This window comes from Eupeodes corollae, chromosome 1 (genome assembly GCF_945859685.1).
Source record: "Eupeodes corollae chromosome 1, idEupCoro1.1, whole genome shotgun sequence".
NCBI classification, from domain to species: domain Eukaryota; kingdom Metazoa; phylum Arthropoda; class Insecta; order Diptera; family Syrphidae; genus Eupeodes; species Eupeodes corollae.
The window spans coordinates 303461422-303484661 of NC_079147.1; the positions used below are offsets into that span (position 1 = coordinate 303461422).

At 31.9% G+C, this 23240-nt stretch overlaps 1 protein-coding gene across 8 annotated transcripts in view; it reads left to right on the forward strand.

Annotated features, from left to right (window-relative positions):
• Nucleotides 1–22156, forward strand: part of LOC129942169 (serine/threonine-protein kinase BRSK1) — a 45677-nt gene extending 23521 nt beyond the window's left edge. For 5 of the 8 annotated variants that reach the window (XM_056050992.1, XM_056050993.1, XM_056050994.1 and 2 more), the window contains exons 6-16: nt 12022–12237; nt 12382–12581; nt 12673–12894; nt 12960–13375; nt 13437–13598; nt 13688–13854; nt 18631–18735; nt 18829–18904; nt 18970–19151; nt 19229–19356; nt 19514–22156. In XM_056050992.1, coding sequence (XP_055906967.1) covers nt 12022–12237; nt 12382–12581; nt 12673–12894; nt 12960–13375; nt 13437–13598; nt 13688–13854; nt 18631–18735; nt 18829–18904; nt 18970–19151; nt 19229–19356; nt 19514–19613 — 1974 coding nt within the window. In that variant the 3' untranslated portion in view covers nt 19614–22156. The remainder of the gene's footprint in view (nt 1–12021; nt 12238–12381; nt 12582–12672; nt 12895–12959; nt 13376–13436; nt 13599–13687; nt 13855–18630; nt 18736–18828; nt 18905–18969; nt 19152–19228; nt 19357–19513) is intronic. The other 3 variants (XM_056050996.1, XM_056050997.1, XM_056050998.1) reach the window with 3 other exon arrangements.
• Nucleotides 22157–23240: the final 1084 nt, after the last annotated feature.

Consider the following 23240-nt stretch of genomic DNA (forward strand, 5'->3'; position numbering starts at 1 on the left):
TTTTAACAAAGCTGGGTTTCGAACTTTCGATAATTTTTCCGATGAAGACTAAGTTCCATTGTCAACAATAAGATCATAAATTGTCGCAAACAATAGCAACTTTAACAGAATTTTACCAAGTGATGATTATTCTCTTACATTTGACTAATATGTTGCAGTAGATGCAAATATTGCTACCATGGAAATTCCATCAGACGAAACATTTTTGAATGTTATTACATCTGAGGATGAAGAATCGGACCCATCAGATGTCAATGCCGAAAGCGAATTTATTCGAAAAAAAATCAACGATAATATTATGAGAGCTGCATTTGATAATATTCGAAGTTTTCTTAAAACAAGAGATGAAACGTCAGATGATGCATATTTTCACCTTACTAAATTGGAAGATCTTTATAATAAAACATAAATAAAAACTGTTCATGTGCAATCGAAAATACATTTCTTTAAAATGAGTTTTTTTGTATACTTTTTTTTTGAAAATATAAAAGAACATTTGCAGTGTTAAAAAATAAAATTCTATGTAACGAATTATTTATAAAACTTCCTTATAACGATCTAATTTTTTGCACCCTTGAAGGTTCGTTATAAAGAAGTTTGACTGTATACTTATAGCATAGCGTATCTACTATTGCCAAAACTTCCGCAAAGAAATATGTTTGCTGAGTGATTTTATTAAAAATTTCATGACCTCTTCTACTGTGCTATAACAACGCCATATTGTTGTTGTTTTTAACCACTTCTTTCTGTCAAATGTGAGCTTCTAAATTAACAAGTTTATCAGATTAGACTAAAGATTCAACTTATTTATCTAGCAAAAAAAGAAATTGAAAAATTTCCAAATCTCAAAAACAAGTTGGACTATTCACAAGTTCAATTCTTTAGATAATTCAGTAACCAAATCAGCTTAGCTTAGCGAAGTGAAGTCTTATTGAAGTTATTTCTTTTCCAAATAATTTGCAATGTCATGAGAAATAGAAAACTACAGAGCCGTTTGTCTTTAAGGCCAGCCATTCGCGGAAATGTTGACAAACACAGAAGAAATCCAAAAATCTCATGAGAAATCTGCTTAATCAATAACAGTTCAGCTTTTTAACCTGTGACGCTGAAACTGAGCCTCATCGCTCAAGATGGTTTCAAGTTAAGCAAACTGAGCTAGAAATTTTAAATAATTTTCATTATTGATAAGCATTGCTTTGAAGTAAGTCTTTAAAGAGTGGTTTCCTAAAATTATACTTACAAAAAAGTCAAAAGCAATGTATAATTATTACAGCTAGTTTGACAGTTATCCTTATCGAAATTCTACACTTCTAAAAAAATATCCAATATTACTGCCTAACAAGTTCTAAAAATTATCAAGAATATTTCAACTGCCAAATTCTTCGAAAATCGATTTCGTTAGAAAACTAACAATCTGAAACATTGTAAGTGGCAAAGAAAAAATAAGATACAAGATTGGACTAGCTTCTGTTTCGAAGCTTATATAGAAATTAATTTTATAACTTATACTCCAATGAAACACCACGTTTTTTTTTAAAGGGAAAATGTTTAACAAAAACACTATCGCTAATTTAATTCCTTCGATTCAAGTCGAAGTCAAGGCGTTTTCTTCGAAAATGTCGTTCAATATTATTTCGTTAAAAAGTAGACAAAGCAGAATTTCAGTGGAGAGCTTCCTTACTTTCCTCTCATTTTGGTTCGGTGGCCACATTTTTCCTTCTGGGAGGGGGGGGTGGTTAAAGGAGGTAAAGTGCACTGTTTTTGAAAACAATAAATTCCAGGAAGTTTATTTTTTCCAGAAATGATCTTAGAACGAACTGCGAACAGAATAACTGTCCATAAGATTGTATATTTAGGTTGTGAGAACGCAAATCAGTCCCTAAATTATTTGGGTCCAAACTTAATTTCTGCCATAAGAAGAGGGTATTAAGACTTTCACTTTTTTATGGTATCTCTAATAATGCTCATAACATTTTTGTTTCTTTTTAACAACCTTTATCATGAATACCAAACAAAGTATCGCAAATACCTTTAATCTTTCGATAATAATCAATCCTTCGTTTGCTTTTCATGATTTAGAAATCTTTAAAACTTGACCGCTCCAGTCTAAGATCAGAGGACTTTTATGGCTGAAACACAAACCTGACGTTTACGAGTTCAGCCATAGGAATTCAATTCATGCTATCACAATGAGGCTTCGACCTCAGTTTCATTTGACAATCGTAAGGAAATAGCGTAATGTTACGTAATGTGACTCTAAACGGAAGTTCTAGTTCAATTTTGCTGAACATTTCCTTTGCCTGACAGCTCAACTGCTGTAAAAAAGTCAACAAACAAAATATATTTGCTATTTTAGGTTGTGTAAGCTAATTCTGCCATAAATTTAACTTTTTCGATTTCAAAACTCATATTTTTTCATTTTCATTAACAGCTGATAGACAGAAGTGCCATTTTAGAAATGTCATATTGGAAGTGTCATTCAAGGAGGCCCAAGCTGAAGCGAGTTTTGTGTTTCATCCATTAAGCTCTGTAGGGAAGGTTAGCTTTGTTGGAATTTTTTAAGTGAATATTTAATTTTCCTGAACTAAATAGCGTGTTTAGCCTTTTTTTCGCGTTACCAATAACTTACCTTTTTCACTAGGTAGGTACTTAATTCTTTCACAATTATAAAACAATCGTAAGTATTACTTTCATAACTTCCAACTTGCATTAGAAACACACAGTTGATGTTATTTGAAACACTCATTTAGCATTAACCTTAATTATTCTTGAGCTTAAGATATCAATCTTTTCATTCTTTCTTCATTGCTTATTTCCTTCCTTCCGTTCTTTCTTTTATGCGTAATACTCGCGTACTTTTATTACTTGTGGCAAATGGTAAATCATTGGTATTTGAAATATGGTCAATCAAAAAATGGGTACACAATACATACCCTCAAACTATACGTCTAATTGCATCGTAAGTTCTCATTCAATTAAATATACGATATCGTTCTATCACACTAAATCTTTTATTCATATCTTGATAAGAAAAGAGAGAAAAAATAAAACAGAAATATTTTTCTCAACTCCCAAGGACATCATTTGCAGTCAAGTCAACGTTTAGCACTCAGTCAGCCATTCAGTTATTCAGCCATCCAGCCCGCCAGCAGCGTTATAGTATCCATCATATTAGAGCCAAGCCAGCCAATGTTAAGTGGAACACTCCCTAATGGCTGTTTTTAGGATTTACTACGCATTTTAATTATTGATAGTGTGTTTTGTCCATAAAAAGACAATTCTAGGTGAATATACAATACATACATCAACATCATGCATATACGTCCTTATAGCACATGTGAGCTTTCGATGAAGAATAATAAACAAGATAGAAAGGACAACAATTGTTAAGAGGGAGGGTAAAGTGGTAAAGTCGATGAGAATCTCTAAGAAGGCATTAAATGATTTGTTGACTTTTGTATTTATAAGTAAAGGAAAAGCCAAGCCAATGCATTATCGGTCAATAAATGAAAATACCTAACCCATGTATATTAAGTGGCATTGAAAATAGCACCACACAAGTTACATATTATTTCGTACATACAATGTAACTTTTATTTATTGGAAGTGTTGAAAATTAATTAATTTAAATCCATCCATACACGTGCCGGTATTATGTATGCAAAAAGATTAAAGGTTGCACGAGTTGAGGAAATAAGAACTACATTTGTTTATATTTTTCGCGCTTTCAAATAGTTTGGAATGACCTTATGATGATTAAAGTTCAGAGCAAAGGATTGGAAAAATGGGTTAGGATGAATACTGAATTTTAAAACTTAAATTTGAAGAATATGCTTAACCGTTCCATGGGTATCTTAAATAAAGCTTTAAACCTATTTCTACCTTAAAGGACAACAAAATTATCTCAAAACCTCCGTGGTATAACAAAAGGCTGACTCATTTAAAACAAAAAACAAATCATTTGCCAAGTATAAAATTTCAAACACTTAGATGACAAACATACTTTTGTAAACTTGGTAAAGAATTCATGGTTCTCATGAAATTCTTGCATAGGAAATATATTTCGAATATTGAGCTTAATTTGAAAAGTGATCCGAAACGATTCTGGAGTTTTATTAATTCTAAGAGGAAATCAATTGGAATTCCAAAATCAATAAATTGGGTGGCACAACAGTCCATAAAGAACTAGGGCCTAGTGACTTACAACTCTCAACCATTCCTGTGTGAGATGGAAGGGACCTACAATTTTAGACCGAATCCGAACCGCTAATTTGAGAAGGCACTTTTCATGACAAGAATTACTCTTGGAGAATTAGTCAATTCCTCGCAAGAGGAATACTTAAATTAGTTGGCACAGGCAGCGATTGAAACCAAGAGGCATTACCCGTAAAAAAAAACTCTGCCACGGGTACTACAAAAATTGGCATTCCACCTACGATGAATTTTAGAGTGGATAATTCTACTGACATTAATAAAACTATTGATCTTTTTGCTTAATTTTTTTGAATCAGTTTACTGAACTTCACAATGAAACTTGGGTCTTCTTTCAGATATTACCTCTAAAACAGATATTGGCTCAATACACTTAAAATTCTCTGATGTATTTAATGGTCTTCAGGATCTTAAACCCAATCTCATTCCTGGTGTCAATGGATTTCCTGCTTTTGTCTTAAAAAAAAATCTCTAATTCTGTGTGATTTCCATTGCAAATTATATTCAACTTATCTTTATCGTCCGGAATATTTTTGGACGAATGGATATGATCGTCTTTTGTGTTTCCAATTTATAAGACTGGTTTGAAAAATATTGCTGAAAATTACAGATGCATTTGTAAGCTGTTCACAATTTCTAAATTTCTCGAAAGTTAAGTAAAGACCAAACTGTTTTTTTTTGTAAAAGAACATGTAAGTGACGCCTAACATGGGCTTATTTCGGGTCACTAATCTCGCATTTTTTTCCTCTTTCGTTATTAATTGTATAGAAAAACAATGCCAAGAATGCATTTGATTCTGTATGCCACAACATACTGCTTCGTAAGTTTCATAATTTTTGGATTCACTCTAATCTCCTTTACTGGATTTCCTCTTTCTTAATTGACAAGGTACAAAAAGTAAAGTTTGACAATCAAACCTCGAGATCTATTAAATGTACCTCAGAAGTTTTTTTCTTTTAATTTTTTTTTTAAATACTTTGAAAAACATAAAGTTCCTCAGGGTTGTCATCTTGGCCCACTTTTATTTTTAATTTTGATCGATGATATCTGTAAAAACATAAAGTTCAGCCAATGTCTCATAAAAGAGTATGCCGATGATCTTAAATATTTTTAAAAGTGAATTACATTTATGTGTGCTTTAGATCACAAATAGACCTCGATAATTTTTCGAATTTGCGTTTGGTTAACTGTCTTATGTTTATTGTTAACTGTCTTAAGCTCAAATGCTTCGCTATCTCTGTCTCTAGGAAACACACAACTCATGAGTTTGCGTATCTCTTAATCGTACCATCCTTTAGAGAACTGCTACAGTAAAAGATTTTGGCGTCTCCTTTGATTCCAAGGTAACATTTGTTCCGCACATGGATGCTTCTGAAGCTAAAGACAACTTTATCATTGGTTTCATTGAAAGAAACTTAACTGACTTTTTCGATCCATACACCTTCATCTTTATAAACTCTTTAGTTGTCATTTGGAATCCCTTCCAACAAACGTTTTCGGATAAAATTGAGAAAGTTGATAATCGTTTCACAAAATATGAGTTTTGTACAATGCGCTGAAATGTTTGTCCAGATTCTCAAACTCGTCTGTCTATTTGTCTTGCTTAAAAGTTTGCAGGTTAAAAAAGTTGTTAGTTGAATTATTCTTATCAATTTTTAAATTACCAACAATATTTTTCATTTAAAGAAATAGTTAAGTTTGAAAATCTCGTTTTGTTAAATAGATATTAAGTCAAAAACAAATTTTTACCAATTTAAGTAGCATTTCCTAAATTTTTACAAATTAGATAAATGAAATTAATTCAAGAACCGAACATTTATTTTCTAGAAAAAAACAGACTGTTGGATTTTCATAAAAAAAAACTACTGAATATTAAAAATAATATTCTCTGTGAAATAAAAAGAGTTTGAAGACAATATTTATAATTTTTGAAAAGTTATTTTAGTCGAAAATCAATTTTTATCAACTTTTATTAATTTTTTTTGTTTAGATTTGTATGTTTTGTAAAAAAACTGTCCATTAGTTTTTTTTCAATTTTTTTCCGAATGGTGAAAACAATATTTCTTAAAAGTTAAAATTAGTTAGAAGCCATAATCTCAAATTTTTGAAAAGATATTTGAGTCGAAATACTATTTTTACCAACTTTGAGTAATGTTTTTTTATAAAAAAAACTTTCAATTCGATTTTTCTCAAAATTTAAGCAGATGTCAAAAACGTTATTTTTCGTTGTTCAAAATTGTTTTGGAGATAAAATCATTTCGTATTCGTAAAATTTTCGAAGGAACAATTTTTTTTTCAGTTTTTTTTTTTGATTTATAAAAAAAACGCTAATTGAATTTTGTTCCTAAAATATACTGGTTTGGTATTACCCTACATTATATTATATAAAATTTAATTCAAGTCTCATTGGTACGCGAGATATTTATTGCTTAACAAAATGTTTACCTTTTTTTGAAACTGCTATGGTAAAAAAACCACCCACGCAATTTGCTTGAGAGCCCTTTCTGCATATTTCTGCATTATTATCTGATCTATGGACGACAAAAAAAACGTCGCGAACGTACGGACGTCCATACAGCAATGCCAGAGAATGATTTGGAGTAAATAATTCTACATTCGTGTAGTGCGGCGAAGCAAATAATCTCTGTGCTTAACAGTGTTTTTGAAATTAGACTCAACGTTAAGCTAATAGGCAAAACATAAGTTCTAAGGTTGAAATGTTTTAAGGGTGGTAGGGGTACCGTCAGGAAAGACTAATAGCAAAACCGTCAATTTTTAAAGAGAAAAAATCTTGAAAATGAAATGTTTGTGCTTACACGAAAGATTTGCTACCCAAAGATTTCATTTCTAGCTCATGGTTTTTTTTTTAAACTGACAGTAATATTAAAATAAATAAATGTGTTGTTTACTGCGAATTCCAAGATATTTGATTCAGATGCAGGAAGCGTTGAACTTTTACCGATTATGGCTGAATTTCTAATTACACAAAAAAAACTGCTGCAGTCCTATTCATAAATGCAAACATAAGTCGACAGTACCCAAAGCGATCTAGAGAAAATTTTGATGGATTGGTTCGTTAATGCACTATTACCTTGGATTACACAACTTGACGAAATTAAGTTTTAAATTGTTTTTCAAACAAGATTTACCAATTTTTTCATTTGTTTGAAATCTATTAAGTCTTTATAAAATACAAACTGATTTACCCCGCGAGGTATTCAACTATTTTAGTAAAAAACTACTATTTTCTTATATTGTACCCCTTTTTATTTATTAATTTATAAATTATCACTGTACACATTTCTATTACGGTTACAATATTTCTTTGTAAACAATATTTTTTGTTCTTTGGTGAGGCACATACACATATAGATTTGTTGCCGAGCTGACACTGGACCAACATTAAATTGTCCGTGGGTAAAACAGGTATTTGTGATGTCAAGGCCTGCAACCTTCAGTATCTGTCCCTGCCCCTTATTGATAGACATAGCAAAACAAAGCTTTATAGGAAATTGTACTTCGTTAAATTCGAACGGGTATTCGTTGGAAATCATCGGTACCCGGGAATGAAAACGATTTGACCTTGGGCTGAGCCGGAAAGAATTTTCCTCTGCGTAGTTACTATCCGTAATCTTGTACCATTGCAAAATTTCGGTGCATTTAAATTCCTCATAAGTATTATTGGAGCCCCAATTTTCAAGTCCAGTTTATGCGGAGGAAGTCCTGATGTATTCGGAAAATTACAAAATTCAATTAGAATATCAATAGAATTATCTTGATCAGTTAGATTATCAAGAGAAAGATAAGTTTTTTGATGGGCCTAAAAAATTGAAAGAATTTTATTATTTATGCTTGTAACAGAATCGTTTTTAGGTGCTAAAATCACTCGTTCGCGTTACCAATCATCAGTTTTCTCTGAAATTTGGGCTTTTAATTCGTCTTGTCTAGTGACGCTAGTTCAAATGTTTATTCTTTTAGTACTTCACCATCATTATTTAAAATATTTAAACCTCCTATATCCAAAAGAGTTCTTGAAAATTGTGCTGCTTATAATCACCACATAAATGTACGCTATTGTGTGTGGTCAATCTTAAAAGCTTGACAGAAGCCCACAGAAAAGACTATTTAAGGCAAGCATTCATTTCATCACTTTTTGTACCTCTTGGCACAACTGGCAATGTTTGCCGAAAATCACCAGCGAACAGTATCACAACACCTCCCATTAGACGTTCATCAACTCTAAAATTTCTAAGTGTACGATTCAGTGTTTCCTTCAGGCCCATCTTAGTCGATTCATCCCACACAATGAACGTCGTTTCTTTAAGTACTTTAGCTAGTGAGCTTTGTTTCGAGATATTACAAAATAGACGCCCTTGACTTTGCAAATCTAAAGACAATTTGAAAGTTGCGTGAGCGGTTTTCCATTCTTTAGTAATGTTGCAGCAATCCCAGATGATGCTATTGCTAATGCAATTTTTCCTTGCATTCTAAATTTAGCAAGCACAAGATTGATCAAGAATGTTTTTCCAGTCCTGCCAGGTGCATCAAGAAGTACCACTGTTCTGTTCTGCATCACGTTGTCGATTATAGTGTTGTATGCGAGTCGCTGGTCGTCGGTTAATTTTTGTTCATTTTCTTGAACGAAAACTGAAAGTTGGTTCGCATCATACGTTGTTTCTGAAAGATCACTGTCCTGAAGAAATTGTCTGTCAGGTTCTTCAAATCCTGTAGGAGATTCCATATCAAAGTGTGAAGTCATTCCTCCTGAACAACAGAGACCTGGTGGTTCCTTAGGCTATTTGAATACTCGTCAAAAATTGCACTTAGTATTCATATTTCCTATCGAAACGTGAGATCAGTGAGTCAGTGATATTTGAATTTTATATGTACAGATAACAAATTATTGATTTACATTATCGGACTTTATTTATGCCCAAAAAGAAAGTGGGAGACAAAACACAGGCCTGTGGTACACCAGGTTCTTCTATACACCGTTCAGACTTTTGATTGAATGATTTAAAATCAAAAGTCTTAAAAAAAACTTAATGGACGCTTTGATGCGAGAGGGAAGAAATCCAAACGTTTAACTTTGAATATTTTTTTGTCGAGATATTCGAAACGTTAAAACAATTTTGAAATCTTTTTTTTGTATTCGAAACGTTAAAACAATTTTAAAATTTTTTTTTTTAAGAATTTTAAATTTGTTAAGAAAACTGTCAGTTAATTTTTGTTTAAAAACGCAACCAAATTTTAACAATAGTATTAATTATTAGTCAATATATTTCTTTTTTTCATATATTAAAGTGAAGTATTTAAATTAACTAATATTTTTTGGTTGAATCAAAAAAAATTGAAAAAAAATATTTTTTGGAATTCTTAAAACTTGGATCAAGTTAATAAGTTATAATTAAAGGCGTAAGGCTTTTTTTGGTCCATTTTAAAAATGTCACATCCCTCAAAACTATTTTATTAATATTTTGTTGACAAAATATCAATGTCATATTCACCAAATTAATTTTAAAATATAATATCGCTCAAATTACTAATTGACATTCCATCGTTTTTCAACATTTAGAATGTTTGCCTAATAAAAAGTTAACGATACTGCAAACATTTAACAATCAAAAATAAATCTTATGGGCGTTATCACAACTTGTGCGTTACGACATCGAAAGTTGGTTTGGGTTACATGAAATTTTATTTGGGTATTGTAACGTTTTCTTAGTTATATCTTATACGAGATTTCTCTCGTTGGGTTTTTAAGTAATTTTATGTTTTTGTTTATATGTCGTTGATTAGACATAGAAAACGATAGAAATCATAATCGTCGTAATGCCTAAAATAAACGTCATAGAGCTCAACCCCTATGTCATAAACCCCAAATTAAAATTTTGTTATCGCAAAATGGCAACTAACGTTACGTCATTGGTTTTGGGGTTTTTAGCGATTTTTTTCAATTTCTGGGCTTTGTAACCAGTTTTAGGCTTTATGACATTCTGAGATGCGAGCGTTATGGTTTCGGGCGAAAATACCAAATATTTGTATAATCTTAATTTCTAAGTTTAAACTTAATCGCTTCAAGCTCTGGCTGGGCAATGCAGAGATAGACGTACTAATTGACGGATCAATTTATTTTACGAATGAAATACTTGCTTCTATGTTTATATATGACGCACGTAAAAAACTTCACTACTTCATAAAAATAGTTCTTACTTTACTTCGAATTTTCATACGCTACTTATTTATATTTATTAAACAGTTTTAAACAACGCTAAACTAATGTGCCCTGAACTTATTTTTCATCCTTTCAAATTCTTCTATATGAAATTAAAATATAATGTTCTTGGAGCCTCGGGGGAGTTTTACACACTACTCAGAATTTACTGCATCGTCAATTATAATCATAAAATTCCATGTCTCATTAATTTGGATCTTTATTTTGATCTTATAATGTTGTCGTTAATTGAGTCCTAAAAAAAGTCTTATTGATAAGAAAGCTTTATTTTGGGTAAGGATTTGAGGCAATTTTGTCAAAAGTATTCAAGTAGAAACTTAACCATATCCCATAAATCTTTAAAATCACTCGATTAAGAATTTTAATTCTAACTTTTTTTTTGTTTTGATGCCCCCGCGTAGTGGCTCGCATGTTTTATTCTAGACAAAATTTGCTTAACATAATACATACAGTTAAAGTGAGCCGACTTTAAAAGACAAACAAATGCTGCCGCGTTTTCGCAGCGCACTCAGTGGACGCTCTCAAAAAGGAAAAACATCCAAGATTCTTTTTTGGTGCTCCGCTCGTGATATATGTAGCTTACAGCTTACCTCAATAAATATGCTATAATACACTAAAAGAATTTTTCAAATCGGACCACTAGTTCCTGATATTGGAGCATTCAAACAAACAAACAAACATCCAAACAAAATCTTCAGCTTTATAAAATTATTATAGATTAACACCAAATAATTCAAATCAATGTCAAGTTTTTCTCGCTATGATTAGAAGTCCTCAACTTGTGTTCATAATTATAGTCAAAGTAATGTAATGAAACTCCTTTTGTTGTTTTTGACTATAAGTTCATTTTTCTAGGACAATAATCTATATTTATATTTTGTTATAAAAAGAGCAATTTGGACTAACGAGCTTAAATATAAATGTTCATGTACTGTTGTGCTGAAAGTATATGTACAATAAACCATTTCGTGTGACCTAGTAACTGATGGGATGTATCTACAATTCTACATGCTCAAAAAATAACTGTATCGTGACACAAGTTGAATAATTTATCTTTGTATAATTGTAGATATGCTATTTTTAAAAACAAGAAAAACTAAACAAACATTTTGTGCATGTCTGTATTTTATTGTACTGATTTGATTTGACAACCAGGATAAATTTCCCAAAACTGTTTCGAAATGTTTTTTGGCCAAATGCCGAATGTGTACGAAACTTGTTAAACAACAGTAAAAATCCCAAAAAAAAAAAAACGCACTATCTAATCGAATAATAACTGAACAACCATTAAAAATCAATAACCTCGTTTTTTGGGGGGAGATTTTCACCACCATGACGACTTCCTCCACATTTTTTGACAGAATACAATTCCATTCAAAATGCTGATGGTTATACTCGAACATAACGGTATATGACGAGTATAGGATTCTATTGAAAAACTATTTACAATTGATTTTATCTAGATACGAATAAGGACCGAATTGAACCTAACCTCACAAATTCTTGATGATGATGCACCTATAAAAGTTTATCTTTTTTTCATTTTTCCATTTTTTCATTTTCCAAATCAAAGGGTGAAAAATACGATGGAAGGAAAGCGGATGTATGGTCGTGTGGCGTTATCCTGTATGCCCTGCTTGTTGGTGCTCTGCCGTTCGACGATGATAACTTGCGTCAACTTTTGGAGAAAGTCAAACGTGGCGTGTTTCACATACCGCATTTTGTGCCGCCCGATTGCCAGAGCCTGCTGCGAGGAATGATTGAAATAAATCCCGAGAGGAGATTAACTGTAAGTATTGATAGGAATAGAAGAGACGAAGAGACATCCTTGCACACCACCAGCAATGTGCTGTGTGATGGGCAGAGTGATGTGGCACAAGCAAGGATATAATGCAGTTTCCTTCTTTTTCCCTGATGACGATGAAATGTATAGTTGTCGGAAATCAATCGGCATCCCTGGGTAACGGCTGGCGGGAAGGGCGAACTCGAACTGGAGCTACCCATGATGGAGGTGGTGCAAACACACGTTATACCCTCGGCGTCTGCCGTCGATCCCGATGTATTAAATGCTATTTGTTCGCTGGGCTGTTTCAAGGAGAAGGAAAAACTCATACAGGAGCTGCTCAGTGCTAAGTAAGCCGGATAAACGGCGGGTGTCTTGTTTATCTATTGAGAAGTCCCAAGTTATGACAGAGATTTGTTTTTTTGTTTCTTGTGTTTGCAGTCACAATACAGAAAAGGTGATTTACTTTTTGCTTCTCGATCGAAAGAGACGACGTCCTGCTCTGGAGGACGACGAGGAGCTTGCAAAACCCCGCGCTGAAATGGACACTCTGGATCCACCAAGGAAACGTTTGGACACATGTCGGATAAATGGAACGAATTCTCCGACTTACGGGCAGATTAGTGAAGGATCTCCATTGACACCAAGGAGACAAGCTTTTAAGTGAGTATCGAATACTTTTTCTTGTTAATTAAAAATCTATAACTGGTATACTTTTATTTTTACAGTTTCCGCTCCTATAGCAGTTCCCGAAATCACCAGCGTCGCTCACCTACTTCGGTTTCCTCCGTACGCTCATCATCATATCATAGTCCGACACGGTGTAGCTCACCAATCAACTCTTCACAGGCAAATGTCATCTCAAGGCCGTCCTCCCCAGCTCCAGGCACCCACTCATCGAGACACTCTTCATACACTTCTACGTCACAATCGTCGAATGCCAATCGGACGGGCTCCCAGCAGACTTCTACGGTCTCATGTCCAGGAAGCGGAGGGAGTCCAACATCAGCAGCAGCAGCTGCTGCTGCAGCGGCAGCTTCGGCTCAAGCAGCAGCAGCAGCGGCTCAGGCAAATGCCCATCATCGTGCTAATTCTGGGCCAACAATTGCCATAAGTGTATTTCAAGATCCCGAAGCTAATAGTGGTGAGTTTCTAATGATATTTCCAAAGATTCTAGCGAATACAAAATGAAAAACCTCTTTCAGTTGTCATGAACCCCACAGGATCACCCCTTTCAAATAATGGTTCGCCAGTAATGCCCGGTTCAGGGTGTAATTCCCCTGGCGGACAATTGTGGAAAACTCGTTTAACGAATATTAAAAATAGTTTCTTAGGTAGTCCAAGATTTCATCGGAGAAAATTACAAGGTTTGTTATATTTTTTTTTTTAAATAATTATTTTCAAACAAACTTTTTAACTTAAATTATTTTGTTTTTTTAAATTTTTGTGGAAAAAGTCTCTGCTGATGAAGTCCATTTAACACCGGAATCTTCACCGGAATTAACGAAACGTTCGTGGTTTGGAAATTTAATTACAACGGAAAAAGATGAAACTTTTACAATTTTGGTTAAAGGCAAACCTATAGCGACGGTCAAAGCACATTTAATTCATGCATTTTTGTCCGTAAGTATAAAATAAAATATACAATATGTTTTTTTTTTTAATTCTAAGCTCATAGAAAGTTAGTTTTGAAATTGTTGAACAGTGAAAAAACTAAAAATATTGAAAACACAACGAAAGACACATAATATTACGGCCATGTTCAAGCGGTGTAAAAGTTTTAATATTTAGTTGTGTTTTTAAAACATTAAATTCTACAAGATCAAATATCTCTTGTTGTTGGTATGAACCTAGAAACAAATATTAATACCAACCTGAGGGAACTCACATCAGCGGAACAATTCAATGGATTAGAAGTTTTAGACAAAAGATTGTTCATGAAGGAAGAGAATCTGACACAAAACGGAGCCCTGAGGAACACTAGCATTTAATTAATTTTAATACAAGGACTAATGTGTTCATACATACCAAAAGCACGTATTCTCGATAAAAGAGATAGTGTGAAGCGTAGTAGAAAACAAGATCCTAGCTTCTGCGGGTTTTACACAAAGAAAGTTTGTCTGCATAATATTCGAATGTCTAAAGTTCAACATCATTACCACAAGCGTAGTTTTATACCGTGATACGCTTATATATTTCTCAGGAAACTATCATTGAATGTAATATTTTATATTTTGAAATATTTTACGCTTGCATTTATTCATAAATGTTCAAACTTATTTAATTGACTCAGCCCACCTCTGAGCATTTAATAGATTTTCAGAAACTCAAAAGGCTATACGCAGTCTCTAAGCAACCCAGATCTTCTAGACTGATAAATTTGTTACATCATCTGAATAAATATGCACATTCTATTTTAAAATAACATCAGGGATATCTACACTAATATTATACACTAATTTAATGCATTTGCTGGCTTGCCACCTCATGAACTAAAATTAAAAATAGGTACGCCTGTTATGCTTTTAAGACATTTAATCCCTCCCAATATGTGTAATGGTACAAGACTATTGATGAAAGAACTAAGAGATAATGGGATTGTAGCAACTATCATTACGGGTCCTGCGGCCGGTCAGCTCGCACACGTTCCTCGGATCCCGACGATACCAACTGATTTGTCCAAATCTTTTAAAAGGTTATAGTTTCCTTTCAAAATATCCTTTGCCCTAACAATAAATAAATCCCAGGTACAAACTTTTTCCATAGTTGGTATTGACCTAAGGAAAGAGTGCTTTTCCCACGAGCAATTGTATGTGGCACTTTTTCGAGTAGGATCTCCTGAAAATCAATACGTTTTGTTGCTAACTACAAATACCACAGCAAACGTAGTGTATAGGGAGACTTTAAGGTGAGCATACATTTTGTTTCTTATTTAGTGAGTCATGGTCGTTTTAATTAGCATGGTTATAACCTAAACGTCTGTACATATTTATGTCTACCCGTGTGAAGCCAGGACGGCCCACTAGTCATTTATAAAAATGCAGAAAAAAAGGGCCTATACCAGATTCTTGTAGGACACCTTTAATAACAAAAAATGGAGCGATTTCTAAGAGATGAGCTGAAGGACGTTACAATTATAATAAATAAATAAGTGGTGCAACAGTCCGTTGAGAACTAGGGCCTAGTGACTTATGTAATATTTTCAAGGATAAAGGTCACCTACAATTTTAATCCGAATCCAAACGGCTAATTTAAGAATTAACTTATCATGGCAAGAATTGCTCTTGGAGAATTTGTCAATTTCTACCAAGATGCAGTATCCGTGAAAAAACTTTAGATGGCACAGGCATGGATTGAACCCAAGACCTCTTGCACGACATGAAGGGCGTAACACGAGAGAAAATTTTGTAATCAATGCAATCAAAGGGTTTTGAAAAATCAAGCATTACCATTCACTGGTTTCGTTACATCCGTTCATTGATTTTTTTGAATCAAAACGCAATTCGTTCACAAATATTACTTTTAATATACCTTATACGTTGTTTTCTTAGAATTTAAAAAAATTTTAATATTTTAAATGGAAGAAATAATTCTATGAATTCAGCGAAAATTTTCAGGTCCTACTGCGACAGACTTAAAATTACCTGGAACAAGTACAACGCCAATTTTAGGAGGGCTGTATGAGAATTTAGGCTTTTTACTATCGAAAAAACTATAATTTTTTAAAGTTTTCACTTTGAAGAATTACGGTGAGTTTCATTTAGAGTTTTGTATTTTTTGAATTAACTTAATTTGAAGACTTAACTCTAAACCAGTTAAAGCTATTAATGAAATCAATCAGAAAAAATGTTTGATTGGATATAAAGTTGCTCTAAGATTTTTGGTTTTGATTAAAAAAAAACTTTAGTTGCGCAATTTACATCAATTTTTGAGAACAGCTGATTCTAATCTGTCAAACAAATTAATCGTTCCACTTATTTGTGTTCCAATTTTTATATATTTCAATACAATGAACGATTTCTGTCAGAAAAATATTTCTGGTAAATTTCAATCAAAAACTTTTTTCAAGGCCAGAAATCTTCAATGATGAGGACTAACCGTAGCTTTTAAAGTCTTTTGTAACTTTAGAGAAACTTTGGAATTAATATCAGAAGTATTATATATTTCAGAGACACCATTCCTATGTATTTTTTGGTGCGAGTTAAACATATCAGTTTGGTTCATCGATTCAAATCTTAACATTTAAACAAACAAATATGGACATTAAAATAGAAAAACCAAATAGATTTTTAAAAATTCAATTTTTTGTTTAATTAAAAACGATTTTATTTTTTTTGTCTTCATTTTCTTATTTTTTTCTTTCAAACTAAACTTACCCATTATTTGTAGCAAAATATTAACATAAAATATTTAAAATTCATAATTGTATAAAAACGGAGCAAATTTCGTGGACATTGAAATAGATACAAATATTTAAAAAAATAAAAATAAATGCAAAGCTATTCTGGATCTAAAAAATATTTTAATATCTGGTAGCCTGGCCCTTAGCTTTAATTACAGTGTCATCTGTTGGAAATTGAGTCAAATAATCGACGGCATCTGTCAATTGAAATATTGTCCCACTCCTGTTGAACCGTCTTCCGAAATTGTTAAATTGTTAAATGTTTCCCAACCGCGCATTTTAAATCTACCCCAAAATGTTTTATGGGATTTAAGTCTGGTAATTAGGATGGCCACTCCAATACGCTGATTTTTTAGCCCTTAAAAAACTTTTGAACAGATTTGGATGTGTGCTAAGGGTCGTTTTCCTCCGGTAGAACACATTTTATAGGCAATTTCTCGTCCCCATAAGGCACCATCGTAGCCTTCATGATATTCACCTTCATACTTTGATCCATTTTACCCTGAATCAAATGGTCCAACGCCATACCAAGAAAATTAACCCCAAAGTATGATACTGCCGGCACCATTCTTGACCGTTTTCTGGATGTACATGTTTGGAATTCAGTTCTTTCAAATTAAGCCTTCTAACGGTTTGTCTGCCATTACTTCCGAACAAATGTATCTTTGTTTCGTTCATCCACAAAACGTTTCTCCACTTTTTGCCTTCTTTGGCCCCGTCAAATCAAAATGATTGTGGTCGACTTTAAACCGTGTTGTTGTATTTTTTTTCCTTAGAAAGGGCACCAATTTTTGCGATCCTTCTGAACAAGTTACCTTTACCAAGTCTTCTACGAATAGTTTTGGAAGTTATTGGAGGCTGTAGTTTGTTTTTTATTTTACTTGAAGACTTGTAACCCTCACTTCGTAGAGTTAAAATAACAGCTTTCTCTTCTAGGGAACAATGCTTACCGCGACCCATATTTTACTTAGAATTAATTGTAATATTATTAAAATAATTTGAATTTACTTCCTAAAGTGAACTTATTGTTTTATACAAATAAAAAGAAAGTATTAAAAATTAATATTTTTGATACTAGTTACATATTAAGGTCTGTGTTCCAATGCGTTTCTATTTTAATATCCACCAAAAACACAGTCTTACCTAAGAAACGGTTCATCTCCAAACAATCGACAAGCAAAAAAAAATAAAACCCATGTTATTTTGTTTAAGAAAGCCTAACTTTTTTTTTGATAACGGTTAAACTACTTCTAATGCATGTTGTTGTAGGTTTTACTCTTAGCAACTGTCTCTGTGTCTATTTTAATGTACATGTCTGTATGTTCATATGTAGTTACTTTTAGGGATAAAATTGAACGAACACAAATACGATAATGTATTAGATCTGACGTGAGCCTTAACTGATCAGTTTCCAACACATCTTCAACTTAACTACGAGACTGATTTTATCATAGTATTCGGAAACTACATAATTTAAAGGAACATTCTTTTAAAAAAAATTTAGTTTAGAAAGCTTACCCATTGAATCTATGCGAAAAATATCAAACTATTTTTGATGTTGCTTAACCTATTGGACGTTTTGATAAACCCTAAAATCGTTTTTCGAAATCCGATTTTTCAAATCAACTGTGACCAAGTTAACAAGAGCTATGTTCGAATGTCTACGGCCCGCTTTAAGAATAATTAACTTCCTTGAGCCTGAGAATACATTTCACCAAACTCTGAAATTGCACCAAAAATAATTTTATTTTCATATTAAAGGTGAAATGCAACTGCAATTTCTTTTTTACAAAAACATGTTTAGCAAAACATAAAACAAACTGTTTTAAAAAATTGTATGTATTTTAAAAGATTTTGTATAAAGTTTAAAAAACGAAAACCGGCAAACATTTGATTTATGTAATTTAGTTTGTTAAACGTCAGAACCACTCAGTTTTCGATCACCAGTTATGTTTTAAGAGATTTATGAACTTGAAACACAAATTTCTATTTTCCAGATGGCGGAACTCTCCCATAGTGTTGTATCGCCAACTTCCTTTCGAGTTGAATATAAACGAAATGGCAATGGTCCTGTGATGTTCCAACGACATGTTAAATTTCAGGTAACGTTAATAGATTCATAATACGGCGAATAAAAAAACAACGAAACTTAACGAAACTTTTTCAATATATCCATATGACATCTATTTTGACAGGTTGATATAAGTGCCATATGTAAGCAAGGTGATATTGCTGATATGTTATTTGCTTTAACTTTTACCCTATTATCAGGTAAGTTCTAAAAATAAACTTAAATATTTATGACAAATGTCGACAAATTAAAGTAAAATCAAAAGAACGTCTTTCAGGCAACATTCGACGTTTTCGAAGAATTTGTGAACACATCCAATCGCAAGTGTGTTCGAAACGTTATCCAGGTCCTAGTAGTCCACCAAATATTCCAACAGTAACACAAGCTGTATCGGAAAGTTCCTCATGTGGTTCTGTTTCTAGTGAACGATTGTGTTTTAAAAGACAAGTAAGTTAAAATTTGTTATTTTGTTTTTAAATTTTTTGGAAAAGAAATTTTTAGTTTGATATTTTATGGTTTGATAGATTGAAAACGAACTAGAAAGTGATAATATATTCACATATAAGTCAGGAAATGGCCGGCGTGCATCGACTACGAATAATAATAATGCTAATCCAGATATTCCTGGCAGTCCAATTGCTGTGAGATCAAAGTAAGTTGATTTTCTTTACTATTTATTCTAAAATCTATAGAATGACAGTTGGAGGATATTTTCACAAGTGTCACTGTCACTTTTCTATTTGACAGATTCCTAAAATGCCCTCAATAGTTTTAATTCATATATATTTGATAATATTTTCTATGTTTTGATTGCTTTCCAGTTCTGAATCCGCTGAACACGACCGAAATCGCGATCATCAAACCGAACAGCGTCAGGCGACAACAATGTCCGGAAGTGCAATAGCATGAGAATTATTTCTCTGATTTAGTTCAATTTTTGAATTATTTTTTTGGAAACCAAATAATAACCAAGACATCATCAACAATAGCAGCAACAATAATAACTTCAACAACAACAACAATACCAATGACATCAACGATAAGCTATTTATCAAGTCAACTTCTTCAACTCCAACCAAATCAACTAGAAAGTCAAAAAAACGAACGCGAATACATGACAGCAACAATTTGTTGCATTCAGAGCAATCGTTAACTTCAATGTCATCGCACAGAAGATCTGGAGCTGGACGTCGTCATTACATCGCCGCTGGATGCCGAATGGATGCATTGTCAGAGGACGGAAGTGACTATAGTACACCATCGGATGTTGCAACAGATGAAATTACATCATCACCAACAACAACTACAACAACACCTAATCAAAGTAATTATAATGCACATTTTCGTCGCCAAAAACAACAATTGCAATTGCAGCAAAAACAAATGCATCGTCAATTGCAGTTGAAACTCAAACAACAACAACAACAGCAACATCACCAACAACAGCAGCAGCAAGCCAATAGCTTAGTACTGAATGCTTCCATTGGCTTTGTGCGTTTCTATTATTTCTATCTCCTTCTAATAATATCTGTAACTATTGTAATTATAATAATTATGATTGCCGCCAATTTCAAAAGTATTAGCAAAATTTTTTATACGCCCACCACTATGACCACGCCCACTATAAATAAATTTAGATGCACTCAAACTATTTCTACTTCAACTACTACTAGTACTTCTACTACAACTTCCACCACCAGCCCTAAACATGACAGCTGTTCTAGCTTAAACACAGCGCCGCCGCCGGCTAATGATGGCAGTTTTAACGAACTTTTACTACGTTTATAGAGTACACACAACAACAACAAAAGATATAAATAATTATGTAATAAACAACAAAAGTATTATGCAAATAAATTATACCTAAAATTATAAAAAATATTTAAAACACAGGGTGTCTCGAAAGTGTGGGCAGCTTTGCTATAGTTTGCTGTCGAATATTATATAAGAAAAACAAAAATGCTTTAAGTCCCGGAAAACAAATTGAAATTTCAGTTAGTAAAAAGCCTTAAATAAGAATGCGTTCCATGTTCCAGATTATTTTTATACAGCCACGAAAAATCCCCATTTTACATGGATCTCTTCTAAAAATGTCCTCAAATCTCCTGCGCTGCTTCTTAGCAACAGCCCTCACCTTTGCGAGCTTACCCTGTATAAAATTTCAAAACTATTATCCACTACACTTAATCCAAAATACGCGCGCGCTATCTGGTGGCGAATATATTTTATATACAAAAATAAAACCTTCTTCTTATCTTTTTTGCATTGAGCTTTACAGATAAATAAAAAAAAAAGAATTAAAATGACAAACAAAATTATTATGCAGGACGATCATACAAAAGCAAGAAATTTAATTTATTTTTTTTTTACAACAAAATATAAATAAAATATATTTAAAAATAAAAAAAACCTATGCCATTGTAATTATTAAATAAATAAAATTAAAATTAATCCATGCATATGATTATAATTAAAAATTTAAATGCCTAATACATAAAATACCAATGAATGAGAATATTAAAACAAAATTAAAATTAAAAATAAAGAATAATTGAAATTGTTAGCTTTTTTGAATAAGATTGTAAAATATTAAATTTAAAAATAAAATTAAAACAAAAACAAAAAAATTACACTTACCTATGAAAATTATTGTCCTATACCGTAAAAATAAAAATTAAAATATAATTACTATTATTATTATACAACAACAAAAGAAAAAAGTAAAAATTAAGAACATTATTTCTTATAATATCACATTTTAACAAAACACACAAAAACCAAAAAACCAAAAACACAGCATCAACATTTACAATAAAGTAAAATTAATAAAAATTGGAAGTAATGACGCCATCTATGAACGTAGTAATTGTTTACCAACAAGATCCTTTTTTGTTTTTAAATTATTTTATTAAATTCCTTTTTAAGTTAAATTTTTATTTCTTACTTATTTTAATTTCTAGAAAATTTATGAAAATAATTAAAAACAAATAAATTAAAAATAATTATCAAAAAAAAAGGATACAACATTTTTTGACGATATTTGCGAGTATGCTCACCGAAGGACTTGTATAATGTATATGATATTAATTAATAAAAATGAAGCATTAATCACAATTTAAACAACAAAAATAAAATTAAAAATATAATTAAATATAAACATAAATATACATATGATTAAAAACAAATTATTATTTTTATTATGTACGTAAAAAAAATATGTAAAATTCTTTTGTTTGTTTATAGGTTACATTTGACAATATAAAAAATAAAACAAAAAAAGAATTAAGTGAGAACAAAAGAAAAACTAAGGAAAAAAGAATTAAATAATAAACAATTATTTGTATTATTTTATTTATTGTTTTAGTTTTTGTGCTAATTGTTATATATATACATAATTAAAAAAAATATATATATTTTAAGCTTTTTTCAAATCACACTCGTTTTGCAATACAGTTTCAATTGAGTTTTATTTTTCCTACATTCACATATCTATGTGGCATTGCCTTTTCTTAAAAGTAACAAATAATGACGCACCCTTTTTCTAAGCTTCGTCAATATGCTGAAATATTCACAAATTTAAAGTCAATATTAAGGCTTATTAAGGCTTATGCTGAAGTTTGAAGGAAGACGAAGGTGGGTATTTTGATGTGAAACTGACCTTAATTGTGTAAGTAAAATTATTATAAAAACATTTTTTGGTTAAACTTTTAGTGACAAATTTTTGTTTTTTGTTTGATATTAATAAAATTCAACACATATCGATCGACTTATTTAAAGTTTCTGAGTAAAACGTCTTCAATAGCAATGATATCCATTTTGAAAAACTTGCTTCGGTGTAACCATTCAAGTGTTTTCTGAAATTGATGTTAAGGTAAATCAGATCTTTAAAGTCTTTTCAGTCTATTGTATTCTAAGATAGCGCTTTTTTGGTCTCTTATTTCACTTGGTTCAAAATTAATTAGATGCATACCATCAAGAGTTTTTTCTCTAGAAAAAGCTTAGTATGTTTTCCTGCAGCAAAATAAGGATGACCTAATGTCAATAATTACATTTTCAAGACTCATGCCTTGGATTTCATGTTCGCGATATGCAAATGCTCTACTAATAACTTCGAACTAAGTTTTCATTGGATTTAACTTATCAACGATTCTATGGCTAAATTGTATAGTTGCTTCTTTGGCTACTTTGTTATCATCTACATCCCACGAAACCTTTTGAACCCATTTAGCAAAACAAAGACTTATCTCTTTATTTCTGCGTAGCATAATAGTCACACCAATTTAAATGACAATTGTTCTCTCTTATCCTGCCGAAATGGAAGAATCTTTTTTTTATTTAAAACTTATTTAAGAAAGTTGATGGAAACCACAACAATTCCAAACATTATTAATTTTTGTATTTCTAAGCACATTGATCCCCTCCACTCTGTTAAAAAATTCATGAATATATATGCATCAGTTCCTTGTAAAGATAACAGATACGTGCAAAGTGGGTGGACAATACGCCCCTTGAGGGAATATTTTCGGAATTTTGTAT